This window comes from Scardinius erythrophthalmus (genome assembly GCF_964197995.2).
Source record: "Scardinius erythrophthalmus genome assembly, chromosome: 15".
Taxonomy (NCBI): Eukaryota; Metazoa; Chordata; class Actinopteri; order Cypriniformes; family Leuciscidae; genus Scardinius; species Scardinius erythrophthalmus.
In genome coordinates this window covers 16,218,909-16,236,911 of record NC_138235.1, presented here as the reverse complement: position 1 = coordinate 16,236,911, position 18,003 = coordinate 16,218,909, and the positions used below count along the sequence as shown (strand labels likewise).

At 37.4% G+C, this 18,003-nt stretch overlaps 1 protein-coding gene across 6 annotated transcripts; it reads left to right on the top strand.

Annotated features, from left to right (window-relative positions):
* Nucleotides 1-195: 195 nt before the first annotated feature.
* Nucleotides 196-17,582, top strand: g6pd (glucose-6-phosphate dehydrogenase; the record flags this gene model as incomplete). Of its 6 annotated transcripts, none has more annotated exons than XM_081386661.1 (14): nt 237-277; nt 820-862; nt 1,837-1,967; nt 9,285-9,322; nt 9,706-9,814; nt 10,150-10,367; nt 12,345-12,503; nt 12,672-12,797; nt 13,150-13,243; nt 14,135-14,321; nt 14,942-15,177; nt 15,321-15,397; nt 16,343-16,435; nt 16,524-17,582. In XM_081386661.1, the coding sequence occupies 12 exons, from the start codon at nt 1,842-1,844 to the stop codon at nt 16,612-16,614; spliced, it is 1,554 nt and encodes a 517-aa protein (XP_081242787.1). In that variant the 3' UTR covers nt 16,615-17,582. The 6 variants fall into 6 exon arrangements, with proteins under 6 accessions (XP_081242784.1, XP_081242787.1, XP_081242786.1 ...); XM_081386660.1 differs by having other exon boundaries at nt 237-474; nt 820-852; XM_081386657.1 differs by having other exon boundaries at nt 253-277; nt 820-852.
* Nucleotides 17,583-18,003: the final 421 nt, after the last annotated feature.

The following is an 18,003-nucleotide window of genomic DNA, read 5'->3' as shown; positions in this document are numbered from 1 at the left end:
TTATTATTATTATTTTTTAATCTGCAATGTCATGCTGACATTATTTTTAGAACGGTACATGACTTTTTTTCTAGCTCTTATCAGCAGGACTGATTAGAAATTCCTTAAGAGCGCTCGCCATTGCAGAGTTTAGCTGTCAATCACCGCCGTGATTGGTTCGTCGTCCTCAAGCCCCTCCCCCTGCAGTCTGGCCCCGCCCACCTTCCTTTATACTCGCGCGCAGTTGTGCGGGTGACGTGACATGCTCGAGCAATGATGGGCAGTCGAGCGAGCGCTGGTGAGTTCCTCTCTACACCAATAAGATCACTGAGATCCGCCGTGTCGTTTTAACAGGGAAGGAGGAAGCTGTCTTTAAAAATGTCACTGTAGTCGCTAATGTTTCATATCTGCGCTCATACACAACGACCCTGGTACAACTCTATAAGTTTAGCTTTTAAATCCTGGTATTTTTGTTTGTAGTAAAGAGCACTAAATGTAAGTAACGTTACCCCGTTGTTATGCTGTGTGTGTGTGTGTGTTTGGTTCTGCTGTTTTCTAACGTCAGCAGCTCTAACCACAACTAACCAACTTTGCCTTATAGCAGTTGATTTTAATTTAATTCTAGATAACTGTATGTTTAAAGCATTTGTTGTGAATGTGATGCTTTGCTTGAAATCATTAGCAAGCTGTTATTTCAGTCAGTGTCAGGCTGAGCCCTGTTAAATAAGGGATTGTGCTAATAACATTATGGTAAGTTGAGAGAGAGAGAGGGTGTGTGTGGGTTGTGAGAGCTTGTGTTTTTGTGTCAGTTTATACCTTTATCTTTCCTCTATGCCACAGAGAGAGCACACACTACAGTCCCTGAACGCAGTGGTAGGATTATGTGTCTGTCATCCCAATGCAAATTGCTATGTGATGTGACTTGTCAAAATTACTAGACTAGTATATTGTTTGAACCGCTATAGTCAGTGTTTGTACGTCTGTTGCTCTGTTCCTCAAAGTGACTTGGCAAAATTATTGCATGTGAAATACCTTAGCAAATGCAAACCATTTTCATAGAGTATATTCTTCCAGGTGGCATTTACTGTAGGTCCAGTTTTCATATTCAGGCCCTTTAGTAAACAAGCTTGCTCTGGTGTGTCATTTGTTGATATTGTGTTGCTTGTTTAATATTTGTTGATACTGTACTTAGTCAAAGTGCTTTGGAGAACACCTTTAGAGTGTGAATCTGTGTGCAGATGTTGTTTTTTGTGGCAGACTAAAGACTAATGACAGACTGTTGATCTTTGAATAAAAATATGTTTGGTTCAGGTTTGAAATTCATTATCTTTTATTATAGGCTATGTAGTCTAATAGCATAGTAGGCCTGTTCTGTAGACTGCTGTCCACTTTAAGATGACCACAAAGAGCAAAAAGTCTTTTAAAGGCCAGAATAAAGAAAAAAAATGAATTCTCATGCTCCTCTTTATGCAACTGCTTGCCCCTCAATCAGCTCCGTCTCAAACAATATAAATACTCTGTCTCAAACAGTATAAATAAACCAAATATTCAGTGAAAAGAAATGCTCATTCAAATATAAATCTTCCCTTAAATATAAATCTTCCCTTAAATAAGATCTCTTTTAAATTGGTTGGTAGATGCTACATAAGCGGCCCCCACGTCTGTCCAACAATTGCTTTTCTTAAGCAAAACTGTTTTTTAATTTGCAATTATAACTGGAAATTATACATCTGTAATATAACTCCAGAAAGCTATAAATTCATAAACACTTTTTTTTATTATTATCTGACTGTATGAACATAAGGACAACATGAGGTTGATCTTCTGCTCTTTAATCTTTTCCTGACCTCTTGGCAGACAACATGAGCACCAGCAGCACCGTTCCCCTCTCACGCTCAGAGGTGTTTGGGGAACTGAGGAAAGAGCTACACGATGATGTGGAGTTTCACCAGTCCGATGCGCATATCTTCATCATCATGGGTGCTTCGGTGAGTCCCTGTGTGTGTGTGTGGAATATTTTAAAATCTCTGCCTCTACTAATGAGGAATTGACACGGTCTCATCTGCAGCCTTGAATTGTCACTCATTTTGAACACGTTACATCTATTGACAGACCAAAAATTAGTGTGAATTCATGTATTTGGGACACTTTTTTAATTTTTTTTTACAGTGACTACATTTGCATGCACCACAGTGTTCTGATAGTAATCAGAATTCGGCAGTATTCTGTTTCTTGATGTAATTATGTAAACGGCGCACCCCAATCCCTCAATTTAAGACAATATTCTAATTCTACAAATTCCAATTCCCTAGTGTGTGTGTGTGTGTGTGTGTGTGTGTATATATATATATATATATATATATATATATATATATATATATAATTCTTTTCACTCCTTGCAAAATCTTGCGAGGAGCACTGGTCGAGGCAAATTTATGGTGAAATTGTCTTTCCACTTCCGTATTATGGCCCCAAAAGTGCTCACTGGGCCATTCAGAAGCTTAGAATGGCGCCTATAACCAATGCCATCATCATGTTTTGCAACAATTAGGTTGCAAAGGTCTTGAGACAGCTCTTTGCTTTTACCCATCATGAGATGTCTTGTGTGACACCTTGGCAATGAGACCTTTTTGTAGGCCATCATTTGGGACTGAACCAGCTGTTATTAATTTCCACTGACAGGGGGCTGGATTGCTTTTTAATTACTGTAAGTTTTCAGCAGTTGTCTTGGCTTTCCATGCCTTTTTGCGCCTCCCTTTCTTCATGTGTTCAATACTTTTTCCCTGTGTCATTTCACATTATTACACATAACTTAATTTCTGAACTTATTTTTGTTTGTTTCTTTGTATGTATGGCTTACTTGGGTTGTTACCAACATCTGGTGAAAATTTCATGTCAATAGCACCTTTGGAAATATTTTTACTGAGAAAAATGATGGCGTGTTCAATACTTATTTCCCCCGCTATATATATATATATATATATATATATAAGAAATCTGTTGCATGTAATCACCTTATTCAGAAAATTTGTTGAAAGGAGATATATGTGCGCACTCCACATAATTTTCCAGTTTGTAAAGCACAAAGTAGGATGCATTACAACTACCGCAGGTGTTCAAACAGTTTCATCACACTTTATTACACAGAGTTTGTGGAATGAGTGTTTCCAAATTCTGAAGCTCTGTCTCCATTCTGTTAACTCTTTAACTTCACCAATATCTCCTACCAGTCCTTTCTGCATTCTTTCATCCGCTCTCTTTTCTTCTATTGCCGAGTTACATATTACTACAAGTCTTTATTAACAATTGATCACCGCTATCCATTTCATGCCAATGTTTTTAGGCTTGTTCGAATGTGAGAAGTAATTAGAGTCAGTCCTAATTAAATTATTGTGAAAAATATACAGGAATATTCCGCTGTATGCATATAAACACTGTTATATATGACTGTTACCTGAATATAGCCCTTTAACAGAATTTGATGTGCATGTAGATATTCATTGAAATGATTGTCAAAAAGTTGCCAATTTGCCCTAAATCTTACTAATTTATTGATCTAGTTCCTATTTCAAATTATTCCTACTAGTACATGGTAGTTTCTTTAGTATTGCGCACCTTATGGTTTTACAGCACAGTCTGTTTACTGCTAGTCCAATAAAGGAAGAAAGTCTCTGATTCCTCTGAATTGGTACAATGGCCTTGTTTTTTTTTTTTTTTTTTTTTTAGAAGGAAGTACAACTGAAATTAAGCAACCATGAAGGGACGTTGCCAACATAAGGCTTCTATTTATCATTCAGACAGAACAGGGCGGTTGAGTAATTCAGCAGTTCAGTTCACAGCCTTGAAAGGTGATCGGTCAGGTGTGGTGACAGAAGGTCTGTGATTGGCTGGACATGACTAAAGCCTTATCTAGACAGCCTTGATTAGGTTTGGTATGCATATAAATACAAAACATCAAGAATAAAAAGTGAAGTTGGTCAAGCTTTTGCACTTCTCACAAGAGTGTTTTCCCCTTTTCATCATTTAGTGATGAAATTGAAACCCTCTTCCTCCTTTTTCCGGCTTGCTTTTCCTTGTTCCTCCTTATTTTGATCTGCCAAGTTTTCAGTAGTCCGATATTACACAACAGCTCTGTGAAAGATCTTTGTTACTGTTGGCTTTTCCTGTTCTTATTGTTTGGGTTTTTAAATAGGTGCTAGTGAGCTGGATTACGCAGTATCACTCTCTGTCAGCACTTTTCTTTCAGTTAGTGTGGAGAGAGAGGTGAAAGAGCAGGCTTGTGTGTTTGGGATGAGGGTGGGGTTAGAAAGATGGCTGTTTGACATGGGGTTGCAAAGGTTTGTGGCATAACGATAAACATTGAAATCCATTCAGTAACCATGTCAAAATCCAGATGCAACATCACCTGATTTGTCAGGCCTGATTTGCTAGACAGGCTGATCTGAGTATTTCAGAAACTGTTGATCTACTGGGATTTTCACACACAACCATCTCTAGGGTTTACAGAGAACGGTCAAAAAAGAGAAACTATCCAGTGAGCGGCAGTTCTAGTGGGTGAACATGCCTTGTTGATGCCAGAGGTCAGAGGACCATACAGGTTCAGCTGATAGAAAGACAACAGTAACTCAGATAACCGCTCGATACAACCGAGGTCTGCAGAAGAGCATATCTGAACACGTCAAAGCTTGAAGCAGAAGAGCTACAGCAGCGGTGACACTCCTGTCAGATGAGAACAGCAAACTGAGGGTACAATTCACACAGGCTCACCAAAACTAGAAGATTGGAAAAACGTTGCCTGGGGTCTGTTGAGTGTCAATTTCTGTTGCGACATTCAGATGTTAAGAGTCAGAATTTGTCATAAACAACATGAAAGCATGCCTTGTATCAGCGGTTCAGGCTGCTGCTGCTGGTGGTGTAATGGTGTACGGTGTATTTTCTTTGGGCTTCTTAGTACCAATTCAGCATCATATAAACACCACAGCTGACTTGAGTATTGTTGCTGACTGTGTCCATCCCTTTATGACCACAATATCATCTTCTGATGAATACTTTTAGCAGGATAACACGCATGTCACAAAGCTCAAATCACCTCAAACTGGTTTCTTGAACTTGTCAGAGTGTTCATTAAACTCAAATGGCCTCCACAGTCACCAGATCTCAATAGAGAAGCTTTGGGATGTGCTGGAATGGGAGATTTAACATCATAGATGAGCAGCCGACAAATCTGCAGTAAAACTGCTCAATGCTTTCATGACAGTATAGACCACAATCTCTGAGGAATGTTTCCAGCACCTTGTTGAATCTATCAAGACCCAGACCCACAGCCTCTGGCTTTCTGCTGGCATGCTCTGCTGTTTACACTCCAGGATCACTGAGATACACATTCATCGGTGTACACAAACACGCAGCTTTTTTTTGTGTGTGTGGAAAACACTGTTGTCAGTATCAGAGCAAATACATACTGTAAGATTTATCTGGCTGCTAAGTTTTTGCATGTTTGTTTTAGTATGATTATGCTGCATTGTTCATGGTTAAAGTTACAAAATCGAAGTGGATGGATTTTTTGTCAAGTCACCATTACAGAGTGCTTTTCACCACAGCAAATCAGCTGGAATGAGTAATTGGTTAGATAGCGAACCGTTTATCGACTGATATCTGCCAATAATGAATATTGGAGAGATGGGACACTCCCACAATGCTGTAATTCAGCCAAGACAAACAGAATAGTGCTGTCTCACCATGCACAGTGTGTTTCTCATGTGTCTGAATGGGTGTGGAGCAGATCTGCTCAGATCACTGACGTTTGCATTGAGATGATTGATGAGCTCACATTGAGCTGGGATGGGTTGACCGTTGTATTTGTTTTTTTTTATAACTTCATTTTATCTGTTCTTGTGTGTTTTGTATCTATTATATAATAGTCATCTTTATATTCAGCTGTATTTATGACATGAGTCACTGTGGTTCCGCACAAATTATGGCTGCATTTCAAAATCTACCAACCTTTGTGGCAATTTTGTGCTTCATAGGCATGTTCGGACAAAACCGTTATGGCCCAAACGGCTTTTTAGGCAGGCAGTTCATTTTGATTTGATTCCTTTTAAATGGGTCTTTAAATGGGTTTTTTATTTAAATGCTCCTTGACGTTCACTTGTAAGGTTAATAAAGTTTTCTTTCCACAATAAAAACAAAAATATGTGGAAAAATGGCTATTTACATCCTTCATTCTGACCCTCTGTCAAAAGATTTTGAATGAAGACCAGGGGCCGTATTCACAAAGCATTTTATCTTACCACTAGGAGTACTCCTAAATTGCACTAAAAGATTTTAGCTAGGAGTTTTCTCTTAAAAGTTATTCACAACGCCTTTCAGACCTACTCTTAGTAAAGAAAAATGACAACTCCTAAACTAAGAGTGAGTCTTCGTTGCTATGGATGACGTCATTACTCATGCACGAGCTTGACTGAAGTGACCACCTTGATTGGCTGATGATTGTAACGCGGGAATGATTCCAAACACCTCCCCTACGATGATGAGTGACAGGTGACAGGTCTGAGAATGCGTGCTCTACACAAGTAGTGCGAAGGACGGAAGATGATGAATAACTGAATAAATAGCCTAAATGAATAAAGAGTAAGGCAAAACAAATAGCCTAGTAGCCTAATGAAACATGGATTGATGCAATATCTTTGCAACATTATTGAATTAATCTGTCACTATATGCCTCTGCCTACGTTTGCAAAGAGAAGAACATTTTAATTTGATTCACAATGAAACGTTACAATTAGTTTACATGCAATGAGTAGCCTAGTTTTGGTGGTTGTTGGTGGCGTTATAGGGTATATGTCGAACGCCTAATTACGAAACCGGAAAACAGAACGCATCGCTTCCGGTTCAGGTCTTTTGTATGTGCTTCATGCATTTTTTTACTGTTTTACTCAAGATAACTTAAAAGGAGCGAGCAAAGATGATCATAACCAATGTCCCTCGCATGTGAAGATCGATATTTAAAAGTAAAAAAAAAAAAAAAATCTTCACACTAACGTTTAGATATTTAAATAGAATAAAAAGCTAATAACAAAGTGAGATAGGTAGGTTAGCTGATTACCTTAAAAATCCATAGATATCGGCATCAGTTCATACGGCTGTTAACACTTTCTATGACAAGCGGATGCGATGAGACCAGGTTTCCGGTTTCGTCATGCGACGTTCGACATATACCCTATTGCACCCCTAGTTATGCCTACAATGCAAAATTGTTCCCTCGCGATTGGAAGCTCCTGTAGCCGCCGCATACGCATTTCAAAACATCGCAACGTGAAATCCCACAAAAAGCGGTTTGTGAATAGGTCTCAGTGAGTTAGGAGTCCTCTCGACTTCTTTTAAGCTGTCCCAGGCTTAGGTGCTACTTTTAGGGCTAAAATGCTTCGTGAATTACTCTTAGTGGAAAAAATTTGGAGTCCTAAAGTTACGAGTGACACGCCCATTATTTTTAGGAGTTGCTCCTAAATTCGCCAGTTGGGAGCTACTTTTAGCCTTAAAATTCTTTGTGAATACGGCTCCTGGTCTAGTTTTTGAAATTTTATCTACGATAAAAAAATATTTTAATCGTTCTTTTTTTTTTTTAAATCTCTTTCTCAACATGAATAGCCGAGGTAGCTGACATGGCGTTAAACTATAAACAAACAAACAATCTGACCCGTGGCTACCAATCCTCACGCATTCACCGTGAGACTCACACAATCTCCTCTGGGAATGGTATAAATCCCTTAGAGAACCATTGTCCCCTATGTTACTTGCCACCTTCAATTGGATATTAAAAGGTGGGGTGGTCCCTCCCTCATGGAGGAAAGCAATTATCTCGGTTATACCGAAGGAAGGCAAAGATTGTGGAAATTACAGACCTATCAGTGTCTTAAATGTGGATTACAAACTATTTACATCCATTCTGGCTAGAAGATTAGACAAATTGATTCCAGATTTTATTCATCCAGATCAGACTGGGTTTGTCAGGCTGGGACAAACTCAAGATAAAATCAGGTGTTCTTTACATATTATGAGCCATTTAACTAAACACAATGTTGAAGCTTTATTAGTAGGATTGGCTGCTGAAAAGGCATTCGACTCTGTTAGGTGGAAGTATCTCTTTATGGTTATGAAACTATTTGGGTTTCACAAATCTTTTACGTATTAATGCTATTCAAGCCGTATATGATAAACCTCTAGCGAGAATTAAGGTGAATGGTGATCTTTCTAACCAATTACTCTAGAACGAGGAACACGTCAAGGCTGCCCAATTAGTCCTATTTTATTTGCCCTATTCATAGAGCCCCTTAACCAGTGGATTAAGCAAAATGACAAAATTATTGGTATAGAAGTAGGGACAGGAGTGCACAAGGTATCTGCCTTTGCAGATTACATTTCAGTTCACTTAAAACAGCCAACCCAGTCTTTTCCAGAATTGATGTCACTTCTTGAGACGTATGGATCATTTTCAGGTTATAAGGTGAACGTACAGAAAACACAGGTTCTCATATTTAATTATAGCCCACCTGGTTTCATTACTGGAAATTTTTGTCTCAACTGGGAATCGGTTTCAATGAAATCTGGGAGTAATTTTAGCAAAAGATATATCACAATTATTTCAAGCTAATTATGCTGTCCTCTAATTACAAAAATTAAAGCTGAGATATCAAGATGGAATCAAATCCCCTTTTTAAGCATGAGCTCAAGGGTCAAATCAGTCAAGATGAGCGTTCTACCGGGACTATTATATTTATTTCAGTCTCTGCCAGTGACTATACCAATGCAGCAGTTCGTAGAATGGGATAAATCATTTTCAAGATTTATTTGGAAAGGGAGGAAACCCAGAATTGCTATTTAGAGCATTATGATCTATTCTTCAAATGTATATATTCATTGGTTCCAAGTGATTCAATACTTTAATGTAATTAATATATTTTTTTGTGATTTATCTTAGTATTTTACATTGATGAGGTTTGTACTTCTCTATAGTGATTATTTGTTTTTGTTCTGTTTTTTGGAAAAAATTATATAATTATAAAAATTTATTATAATTACATAGATATATAAAAAAAAATTAGAATGGGATCATCATTTAGCCTTTTAGATCAATTAGCACTGATCTCAGGCCAGCTTTTCTCTTTGAAACTCTGGTGTGATGATCTAGTTTTGAAAATATTGCACAATGAAACTGTATAGTGAAGTGTGTCAGTTGTGTGGTGGTTTGTGTAATTGAGCCATGACTAAATTGTGCCGTGATGTAACAAATGTGTTTTTTGTAGGGAGATCTGGCCAAAAAGAAAATCTACCCAACTTTGTGGTGAGTCGTCTAACTTATTATATACTACAGTTCATAATTTTAGGGTCGATTAAGTTTTTAAAGTGATCTTGGTAAGTCTCTTATGCTCAACAAGGCTGCATTTATTTGACCAAAAATACAATGAAATATTATTACATTTTCAAAGTAACTTTTCTGTTTGAACATTATAAAATGTAATACATTTTTTTTCAGGATTCTTTGATGAATAGAAAGTTAAAAAGAACTGCATTTATTTGAAATGGATATCTTTTGTAACATTATAGCCATTTTTACTGTCATTTCTGATCGATTTAATGTGTCCTTGCTGAATAAAAGTAAATATCTTTTAAAAAAATTTTTTTTTAACAGTGTATGTTTTTTTTTATTTCTGTTTCTCTCTATAGGTGGTTGTTCAGAGACGGTCTTCTCCCCGAACAGATATATTTTGTGGGCTTTGCTCGTTCTGATCTGACCGTGGATGCCATACGCGCGGCCTGCATGCCCTACATGAAGGTCAGCGCTCGGAGAGTTTTCTCCATGTGCACTGTTGTGTGTGTGTGTGTGTGTGTGTGTGTGTGTGTGTGTGTGTGTGTGTGTGTGTGTGTGTGTGTGTGTGTGTGTGTGTGTGTGTGTGTGTGTGTGTGTGTGTGTGTGTGTGTGTGTGTGTGTGTGTGTGTGTGTGTGTGTGTGTGTGTGTGTGTGTGTGTGTGTGTGTGTGTGTGTGTGTGTGTGTGTGTGTGTGTGTGTGTGTGTGTGTGTGTGTGTGTGTGTGTGTGTGTGTGTGTGTGTGTGTGTGTGTGTGTGTGTGTGTGTGTTCATACGCCCTCTGTTTTTTTTCCTCCCTTCAGACGGTCGACTCTGAGGCAGAGCGCCTCTCTGCGTTCTTCAGTCGAAACTCTTACATCAGCGGGAAGTACGTGGATGAATCGTCTTTCGCTAACCTGAACACTCACCTGCTGTCCCTGCCTGGAGGAGCCGGGGCCAACCGGCTCTTCTACCTGGCCCTGCCGCCCAGCGTCTACCACGATGTCACCAAGAACATCAAACATCAATGCATGAGCACCAAGTGAGGAGCGAATGCATGCAGTTGCTTTTGTTTCATTTTTGCTTAATTATGTGTTTTATGTTCTTAATACAAGGCAAGATGCGTCCAAAAGTAGGTTCGAGGTTATGCGACGGACTTGAATAAAACTTTTCTAGACAGTCAAACTTACAATTTTGACCTGACTGTCCAAAAATCCCCATATACTTTACTTTCATTGAAGGGGAGGCACCTGAGCCATTTGTAGGGACCAAGGGCCGGATTCCCGAAAAATTCGTAACACTTTTCTTAACTGCTTTTTTCTTATTATTTTCTAATTTAAGAAAAAAGATACGAATATTTTGTACTGTAAAGGTAAAATGTGTCATGAATTTATTGGGTTGTTTCAAAGATTAAGCATTACAAAGTAACACAAGCTACATATAATGCATATAGTAGCAGGAATGTGGACGAGTGACACAGATCGATCATTATAACACTAAAGTGAATGCATATACATGATGCAATGTAATGTAAGAGGAAACCTGCAATTGAATGAAACCTCTGGAAATGAAGCAAAGCAATGGAGAACAAAATAATGAAATAGTCTTCAGATACTATGATTGTTATTTACAGCAATAATCTGACATTAATCCATTCTAGAATAGATTAATTGGGCTATTACTCCACCACCTTGACATCTTCAAATATATTGTGGTTTGAATGACATATGTGCGACAGTTTTCAGGAAAAGGTCGTGACTAGCTAGTTAGTTTCACCAACGATGCATCGTACTATGGAGCTTATGTCGCTGTTCGGGAAACGCCCTAGCAACCACTCACACTTAATTGTTAAAAACTGTAAATGCATTTTAGTTGTAATTTTATTAGTTGTCCTCTCTAACATCTAACATCATAATGACATGATTTGTATAGGCAAGTACCATTCGCATCAAATGCGTTACAATAATATGTTACTCCCTAAAAGGCAACTAAACATTACTTGGTTACTTTTTATGAAAAGTAATGTAGTGTTTCTTTTTTGTCACTTTGTCTCTACTGGGATGGGCTTGCTTGATTTTTTTTTAATAAAGAAGTTTAATATCAAGCTATTTTTGGCAAAAGTGGAATGAATAAGCTTCAGGCTGAATGAAAATTCGTGCATGTACAGTAGAGAGCGCATCTCTAACAAACCTCTCAGCTGTGCTGCCGTTCTGGATCACAGAAGAAGAAAGTTCAACACTTTTACTTTTGCAATAAAAACAACTAAATGTAATTTTAGCTTATTTGTATGGTTGAACAGAGTCATTGAAGGTCAGCAGCAAAGACGTTAGTTAATAAAGTGAGATTAAATACATAAAGTACATTTGTATTATTTAACACATTTAATTATTGCAAGTTTGTGTAATATTCTGAGTTTGCATTTAACCGTTTTTTATTCATTTTGAGGAATACTGAGTGTAAATATTGAAAACATTGAAATAATGAATACTGAACTCCTGATTTCTCTCAACATGAGGACAGGGAGAGCCTTCGGTCAATACATGGGAAAACGCAGTAACTTGTGTTACTTATTTGAAAAAGTAACTCTGATTTATTTTTTTGTAAATTTAGAAATAATGTTACTTTACTAGTTACTTGAAAAAGTAATCTGATTGTGTAACTTATGTTACTTTAAATGCTTTAGCCCCAACTGAAATGACGCCTGAAATGAATACAAATTTGATGAAAAATTTAAAAACGTGAAAATTAGAAGTGTTGCATTGGCAACTAACTGAAATATAATAAGTTGAAGTGCTAAAATTACTAAAACTAAAAATGAAATTAAGTTAAATAGAAATATTTAAAACAACAACCAATAAAATGACAAAAAGCACATAAAAACTGATTTAAAAAATACCAATACATCTCATATCTAGCAGTGATATTTTAGTACTGTTTAATTTTCTAAGTGTATGTGGATTTGCCTTGGCAAAGGCCTTTTTAAAGTGCAGGATATTTCATGTGTTTGTATGTTTGGCAGAGGCTGGAACAGGATCATCGTGGAGAAGCCGTTTGGCCATGACTTGCAGAGCTCAGAGGAGTTATCCAGTCATCTCTCTTCTCTCTTCACCGAGGAACAGATTTACCGGATAGACCATTACCTAGGCAAAGAGATGGTCCAGAACCTCATGGTCCTCAGGTCTGTCTGCTTATCATTCTCTTCTTCATCTCTCTCTGCCTTCTGCTTTTCACTGGCTGTCACACACAGTTGTCATTTATGAATAATTAAGGGTTAAACTCCATTGGGAAGCTCTTCCTCTGTATTTGTCTCTTGTTAGTCATAGGTTTCTCTCCTGTTTCCTTAAAGGTTTGGAAACCGGATATTTGGCCCCATATGGAACCGGGACAGTGTGGCATGTGTGGTTCTGACCTTCAAAGAGCCGTTTGGTACCCAGGGCCGGGGAGGATATTTTGACGATTTTGGTATCATTCGGTTAGTTAAGTTTCCTTGCTTTGAGATGATTTTGCACCTGTGATATTTCATAGATGTTAAAACTTATAAAAGGATAATCTACCAAAGATGAATTCCACCATCATTTTTAACCTGATTTTTTTTTTCTCTATGGAACACAAAAGAATTAATTTTTTTTTTTTTTTTTTTTTTTTTTGTGAAGCACCATAAAAGTAGTCCATAAAAAGAAACACAGATAAAATGCACATTATTTCAAAGACAAATATAAAAAAAGGTGTTTAAAAATCCATTGCACTTTCTGTGCATGAGGATTCCCTTCAAAGGCTGAGTGGATATTGATATTCTAATGTATTCCTCTCTTTTCTGTCTCCAGTGATGTGATGCAGAACCACCTGCTGCAGATGCTCTCTCTGGTTGCCATGGAGAAGCCCGCATCCACCAGCTCTGATGATGTTAGGGATGAGAAGGTAACGAGCCGGTCAGCCAATCAGCTGTGTGTGTGCGCGCATCACTCTTATGCCACTTATCTGAATTATCCTGAATTTAGCCTTGAGGATCAAATAAATAACATTCATCCATCCATCACCACTGTCTTGTAGTTAACCATTAGCATAAAAGGTTGGCGGACTGAAGCAAGCATAAATTAAGGTCTTGGCTCCAAGATTGTTTCTGGATAATGTTTATTTTTGGTTTATAATTTTAATAGATTTTTAACAGATGTGCATTTCTGCTAATTATGTGTAATACCAAATCTTTTTTTTTTTGCTTTGCAATGCTTTTTGCTTTGTTTCATTTCATTTTTGTTTCATTTTATTATTTTTGTGGTTTTGGTTGCTTTGTTTTGCTGTTTTGTTTCGCTTCCCTTTTTTTTTGGGGGGGGGGGGGGTTGTTTTGCTTTGCAATGCTTTTTGTTTTGGTTTATTGTTTTGTTTTGTGTTTACTTATTTTTTGCTTTGTAATGCTTTGTGTTGCTGTTTGCTTTGCTGTTTTTTTTGTTTGTTTTTTCATTTTTGGTTTGGGTTTTTTTTTGGGGGGGGGGGATTTGTTTTGCTTTGCAATGCTTTGTTTTGCTTTGCTTTTTTCTTTTTTTTTTTTTTTTTCTTTGCAATGCCTTGTTTTGCTTTTGTTTTGTTTGAGGACCTTTAACAGTGTGACTTGTTTTTCTCTGTCTGCTGCAGAGAGTTTTAATTTATAGTTTGTGTGTTCAGTCACATGGCATGAAGAAATTAGTGTTCATGAAGCATCCAACTGAACTGCTATTGCTAAGATAAATGGGAATGATCTCTGATGTCTCTTTCTCTAATGTATTGTAGATTTCTGCCTGCCTGTTCTCTAATGCTCTGTGTGTCCCCCTACAGGTGAAGGTGTTGAAGTGCATTGAAGCGGTCTCTCTGTCAGACGTGGTCCTGGGTCAGTACGTGGGAGATCCAGATGGAGAAGGAGAGGCTAAACTGGGTTATCTAGATGACGCCACTGTCCCTAAAGGCTCCACTCAAGCTACATTTGCCACTGCAGTGCTTTATGTGAAGAATGAACGCTGGGATGGTAAGTGAGCTTTACCAACACACATGTAATGATTAGATACACACAGTGTGCATCAGAGTATGTGCTCGGAGTAACTAGCAAATATTTACAATCTGGCCAAACACCTAAAATTTTGACCTTTCTGAGACTATTAATTTTGACCTCTTTCTGGAAGTAAGAGCAGCATTTGTGCTGAATTAAATGAGTACATTTGAAGCTGTACTAACACCTTGGTCTTGAAATCAAATTAGTTTTTTGGCTTAAAATACAAAATAACTTAAAACCGTTTGAAAAGTAGTATATCTGTTTCGATATCTGTTTAAAAATAAATGTTTTTGATAGTGTCATTCTCACCAAGGCTGCATTTATTTAATCAAAACTACAGTAAAAACAGTTATGTTGTGAAATATTATTACAATTTAAAATGTATATATATTCCTGTGATCAAAGCTGAATTTTCAGCATCATTACTCCAGTCTTCAGTGTCACATGATGATTTGCTTCAGGATTTCCTCTGTATTTATCAAAAAATCCTGAAAAATCCAAAGTTCAAGAGAGCAGCATTTAGTTGAACTAGATTTTTTTTTTTTTTGATTTTCTTCCTGAATGTGTTGATATTTCATCAAGCTCTCTCTCTCCAGGGGTTCCCTTCATCCTCAGATGTGGAAAGGCTCTGAATGAGAGGAAGGCAGAGGTGAGGCTGCAGTTCACCGACGTTCCTGGAGACATCTTTGACTCTCAGTGCAGGCGGAACGAGTTGGTGGTCCGCGTGCAGCCCAACGAGGCCATCTACGCCAAGATGATGAGCAAGAAACCTGGAGTCCACTGCAGTCCGGAGGAGACGGAGCTGGACCTCACCTACCACAACAGATACAGGGTAAACAGACACCTTTGATACATCCACACTGTATGTTTTTATCCTATTAGACAACTTTGGCCATCAAATGTTTAAAACCAAAAACAAACAATCTTTAAGTTTTAGTTTATAAATGTACATTTCTCTATTCTCTCTTTACAAAGGATGTTAAGCTGCCTGATGCTTATGAACGTCTGATTTTGGATGTCTTTTGCGGCAGTCAGATGCATTTTGTACGCAGGTGAGTTTCTTACAAGTTACTGTATTGTACACACACATATAAAAGGTTAGCAGTTGGATTGATGACTCAGCCGGCCTGAAAAGCCTTCATGTAAACACCTCAGTCGATCCGAATGAATGTGCAGAAATTTACCCGTGTATACAACGCAGCTGCGTTTATTAGAACGCCAATGAGTTTGCAGGAATAAAATAAACACTATGAAGTAAATATTGTCATAATTCATCAGCAGAATATCAATAAGCAATCGTTTGGTATAAATGTGTGGTATTCATTGATCGTGAACTGCTTAAACCACAAGCCTGGAGAACGTTTTTACTTTGAAACATGCAGCGCTCGCAATTAAATCATCACGTTTTGAAGTTTAATAATCACATTAGGCCATATTGTGATTTTTCTGTCCCCAAATTTAAGACCCAGAAATGATAATTAAGACTTTTCTTGTACATCATATCACAGTGGGCTCCACAAATATTGGCACCCTTGATAAATATGAGCAAAACAGACTGTGGAAATTTGTTTTTGCACTTTCTCTAAGTCTTTCATTCACAAAATTATACACCATTTCATTCAGCCAGTGGATCAAAAAGAAGTTAATATGCATTCTAAAAACATAAACAGTCAATTTTGACTCATTTATTTCTTAAAAATGTGTTAAAGTCTGAAATGTGAGGTTTGTCATTTTATGATTTTTGGGGGTTTTGTCCAAACCTGTATTATATGTTAAAACTGCAAAGTTTTAAATAGTTATTTTATGGTTTGGATGTTACCATAGATCTTGCTCTTTCCTGCTTATATGGTATTAATTTTATTTGCTCAGATCTTCTTAAAAAAAAAAAAAAAAGGTTAAACTTGACTTGATACACTGTTTGTTTGGAGTACACAATAATGAAAATTTGATTCAAGAATGTAAAGAACCGTCTCTGAATTTGATTTATTTGATTAAAGTGACGAGTTGAGGGAAGCCTGGAGAATCTTCACTCCTCTTCTTCATCAGATCGAGACAGAGAAGACTGCACCCATCAAATACAAATACGGGAGGTAAGACACGCTTAATTTTCTGTAAGTGATTGTTGACAAAGTGAGTGACATGACGTGTAAAGCGTCTCGTATTCTCTCTCTCGTATAGCCGTGGTCCTGCAGAGGCTGATGATCTGGTGCAGAAGGTGGGCTTCCGCTATGAGGGTACATACAGATGGGTGAACCCACACAAACTGTGAAAGAAGAGGACGACAGAGAGCCTGTTTAAGACGTCAGCCCAAGATGAGTGCCTGAAATAAAGGCACTTAGTTATTTGAAGATGCACTCATTTAAAGAAGGACCAACAAACAAGATTACAAACACAATTTTCTTTGGATGTTATGAATTAAAACCTGCTCATTATGTTATATAATGCTTTATAGGACATTCCTTATATTATTTCTTTCTATATTCCAGTGGACCTGATTCCATACCGTCTGTGTTCAGATGCTTTATTCCTTAAGAAAAACAAAGCTTCTGTTATGCATTCCTCTTTTCACAAGCAAGTCTTAGCATTAAATGCTGCTCACATTTTTAAGTGTTTATAGGCAGAGGCATGGTGTAAATGTACTCCTGCACTGATAGTTGTCTTCATGCATTTTGTCGTGACTTTGGTTGCAATCTTATACTTAAATGGTATAATTGGACCACACAAAAGAAAAGTTGCAGAAACGTACAGGGATTAGGAATGTATGGGTAATGTTGTCTTTGTTACCACTTAACAACATGAATGTTTATGACATTTCACCATGTCTTAAGGCTCCCACTGATTGGCTTAAAGAGCCATATTTATGTTTAGTCTTATTAAAGCAAATGTATTGGTAAAATGGTATTACATGCCAAATTCCTCTGTTAATACTTTAATAGATGAGCTTTGATGTTCATTGTTACATCGCTCTCAAAATGCTTGATATCATTTTTGATTTCAGCGCTAGTTAGACATTGAACCAGTGTCAAAAAACAACTTTGTTAGCCTGCATATGTATTGAGGGTATGTTTTTGACCGCACTACATTTCAACATCATGTTAGGGTGCCTAAAACAACTTTGTTTGGTGATGCTTGAACATCTTTGAGCTTTTTAACTTTTCTGTAAAAGTTCTGCCCTATGTTTTCTATTTTATTATAATAGACAGCTACTTTTACAATAAAGCATAGCTAAGATGCCTCACATGTGTCTCACTGCTGATTCTTTTTCCATCTAGTTTTTTAAGTTCATAGTCTCTTTGTTTTGGAAAAGACATTGAGTGAGTAGCCTATCGGTTTTCCATGGTCATAACATTGGAATGTTACAACATTTTACAATTGTGGAGTCCAGGCCTGGAAAAGTAATGGGGATTTTAGTAATGAATGCAAATTTTTCTGGATATGAGGAGAATGGAGTTTTGTACACATATACAGTGAGGAAAATAAGTATTTGAACACCCTGCTATTTTGCAAGTTCTCCCACTTGGAAATCATGGAGGGGTCTGAAATTGTCATCGTAGGTGCATGTCCACTGTGAGAGACATAATCTAAAACTTTAACTCTTTATTTGTATGATACAGCTGCAAATAAGTATTTGAACACCTGTCTATCAGCTAGAATTCTG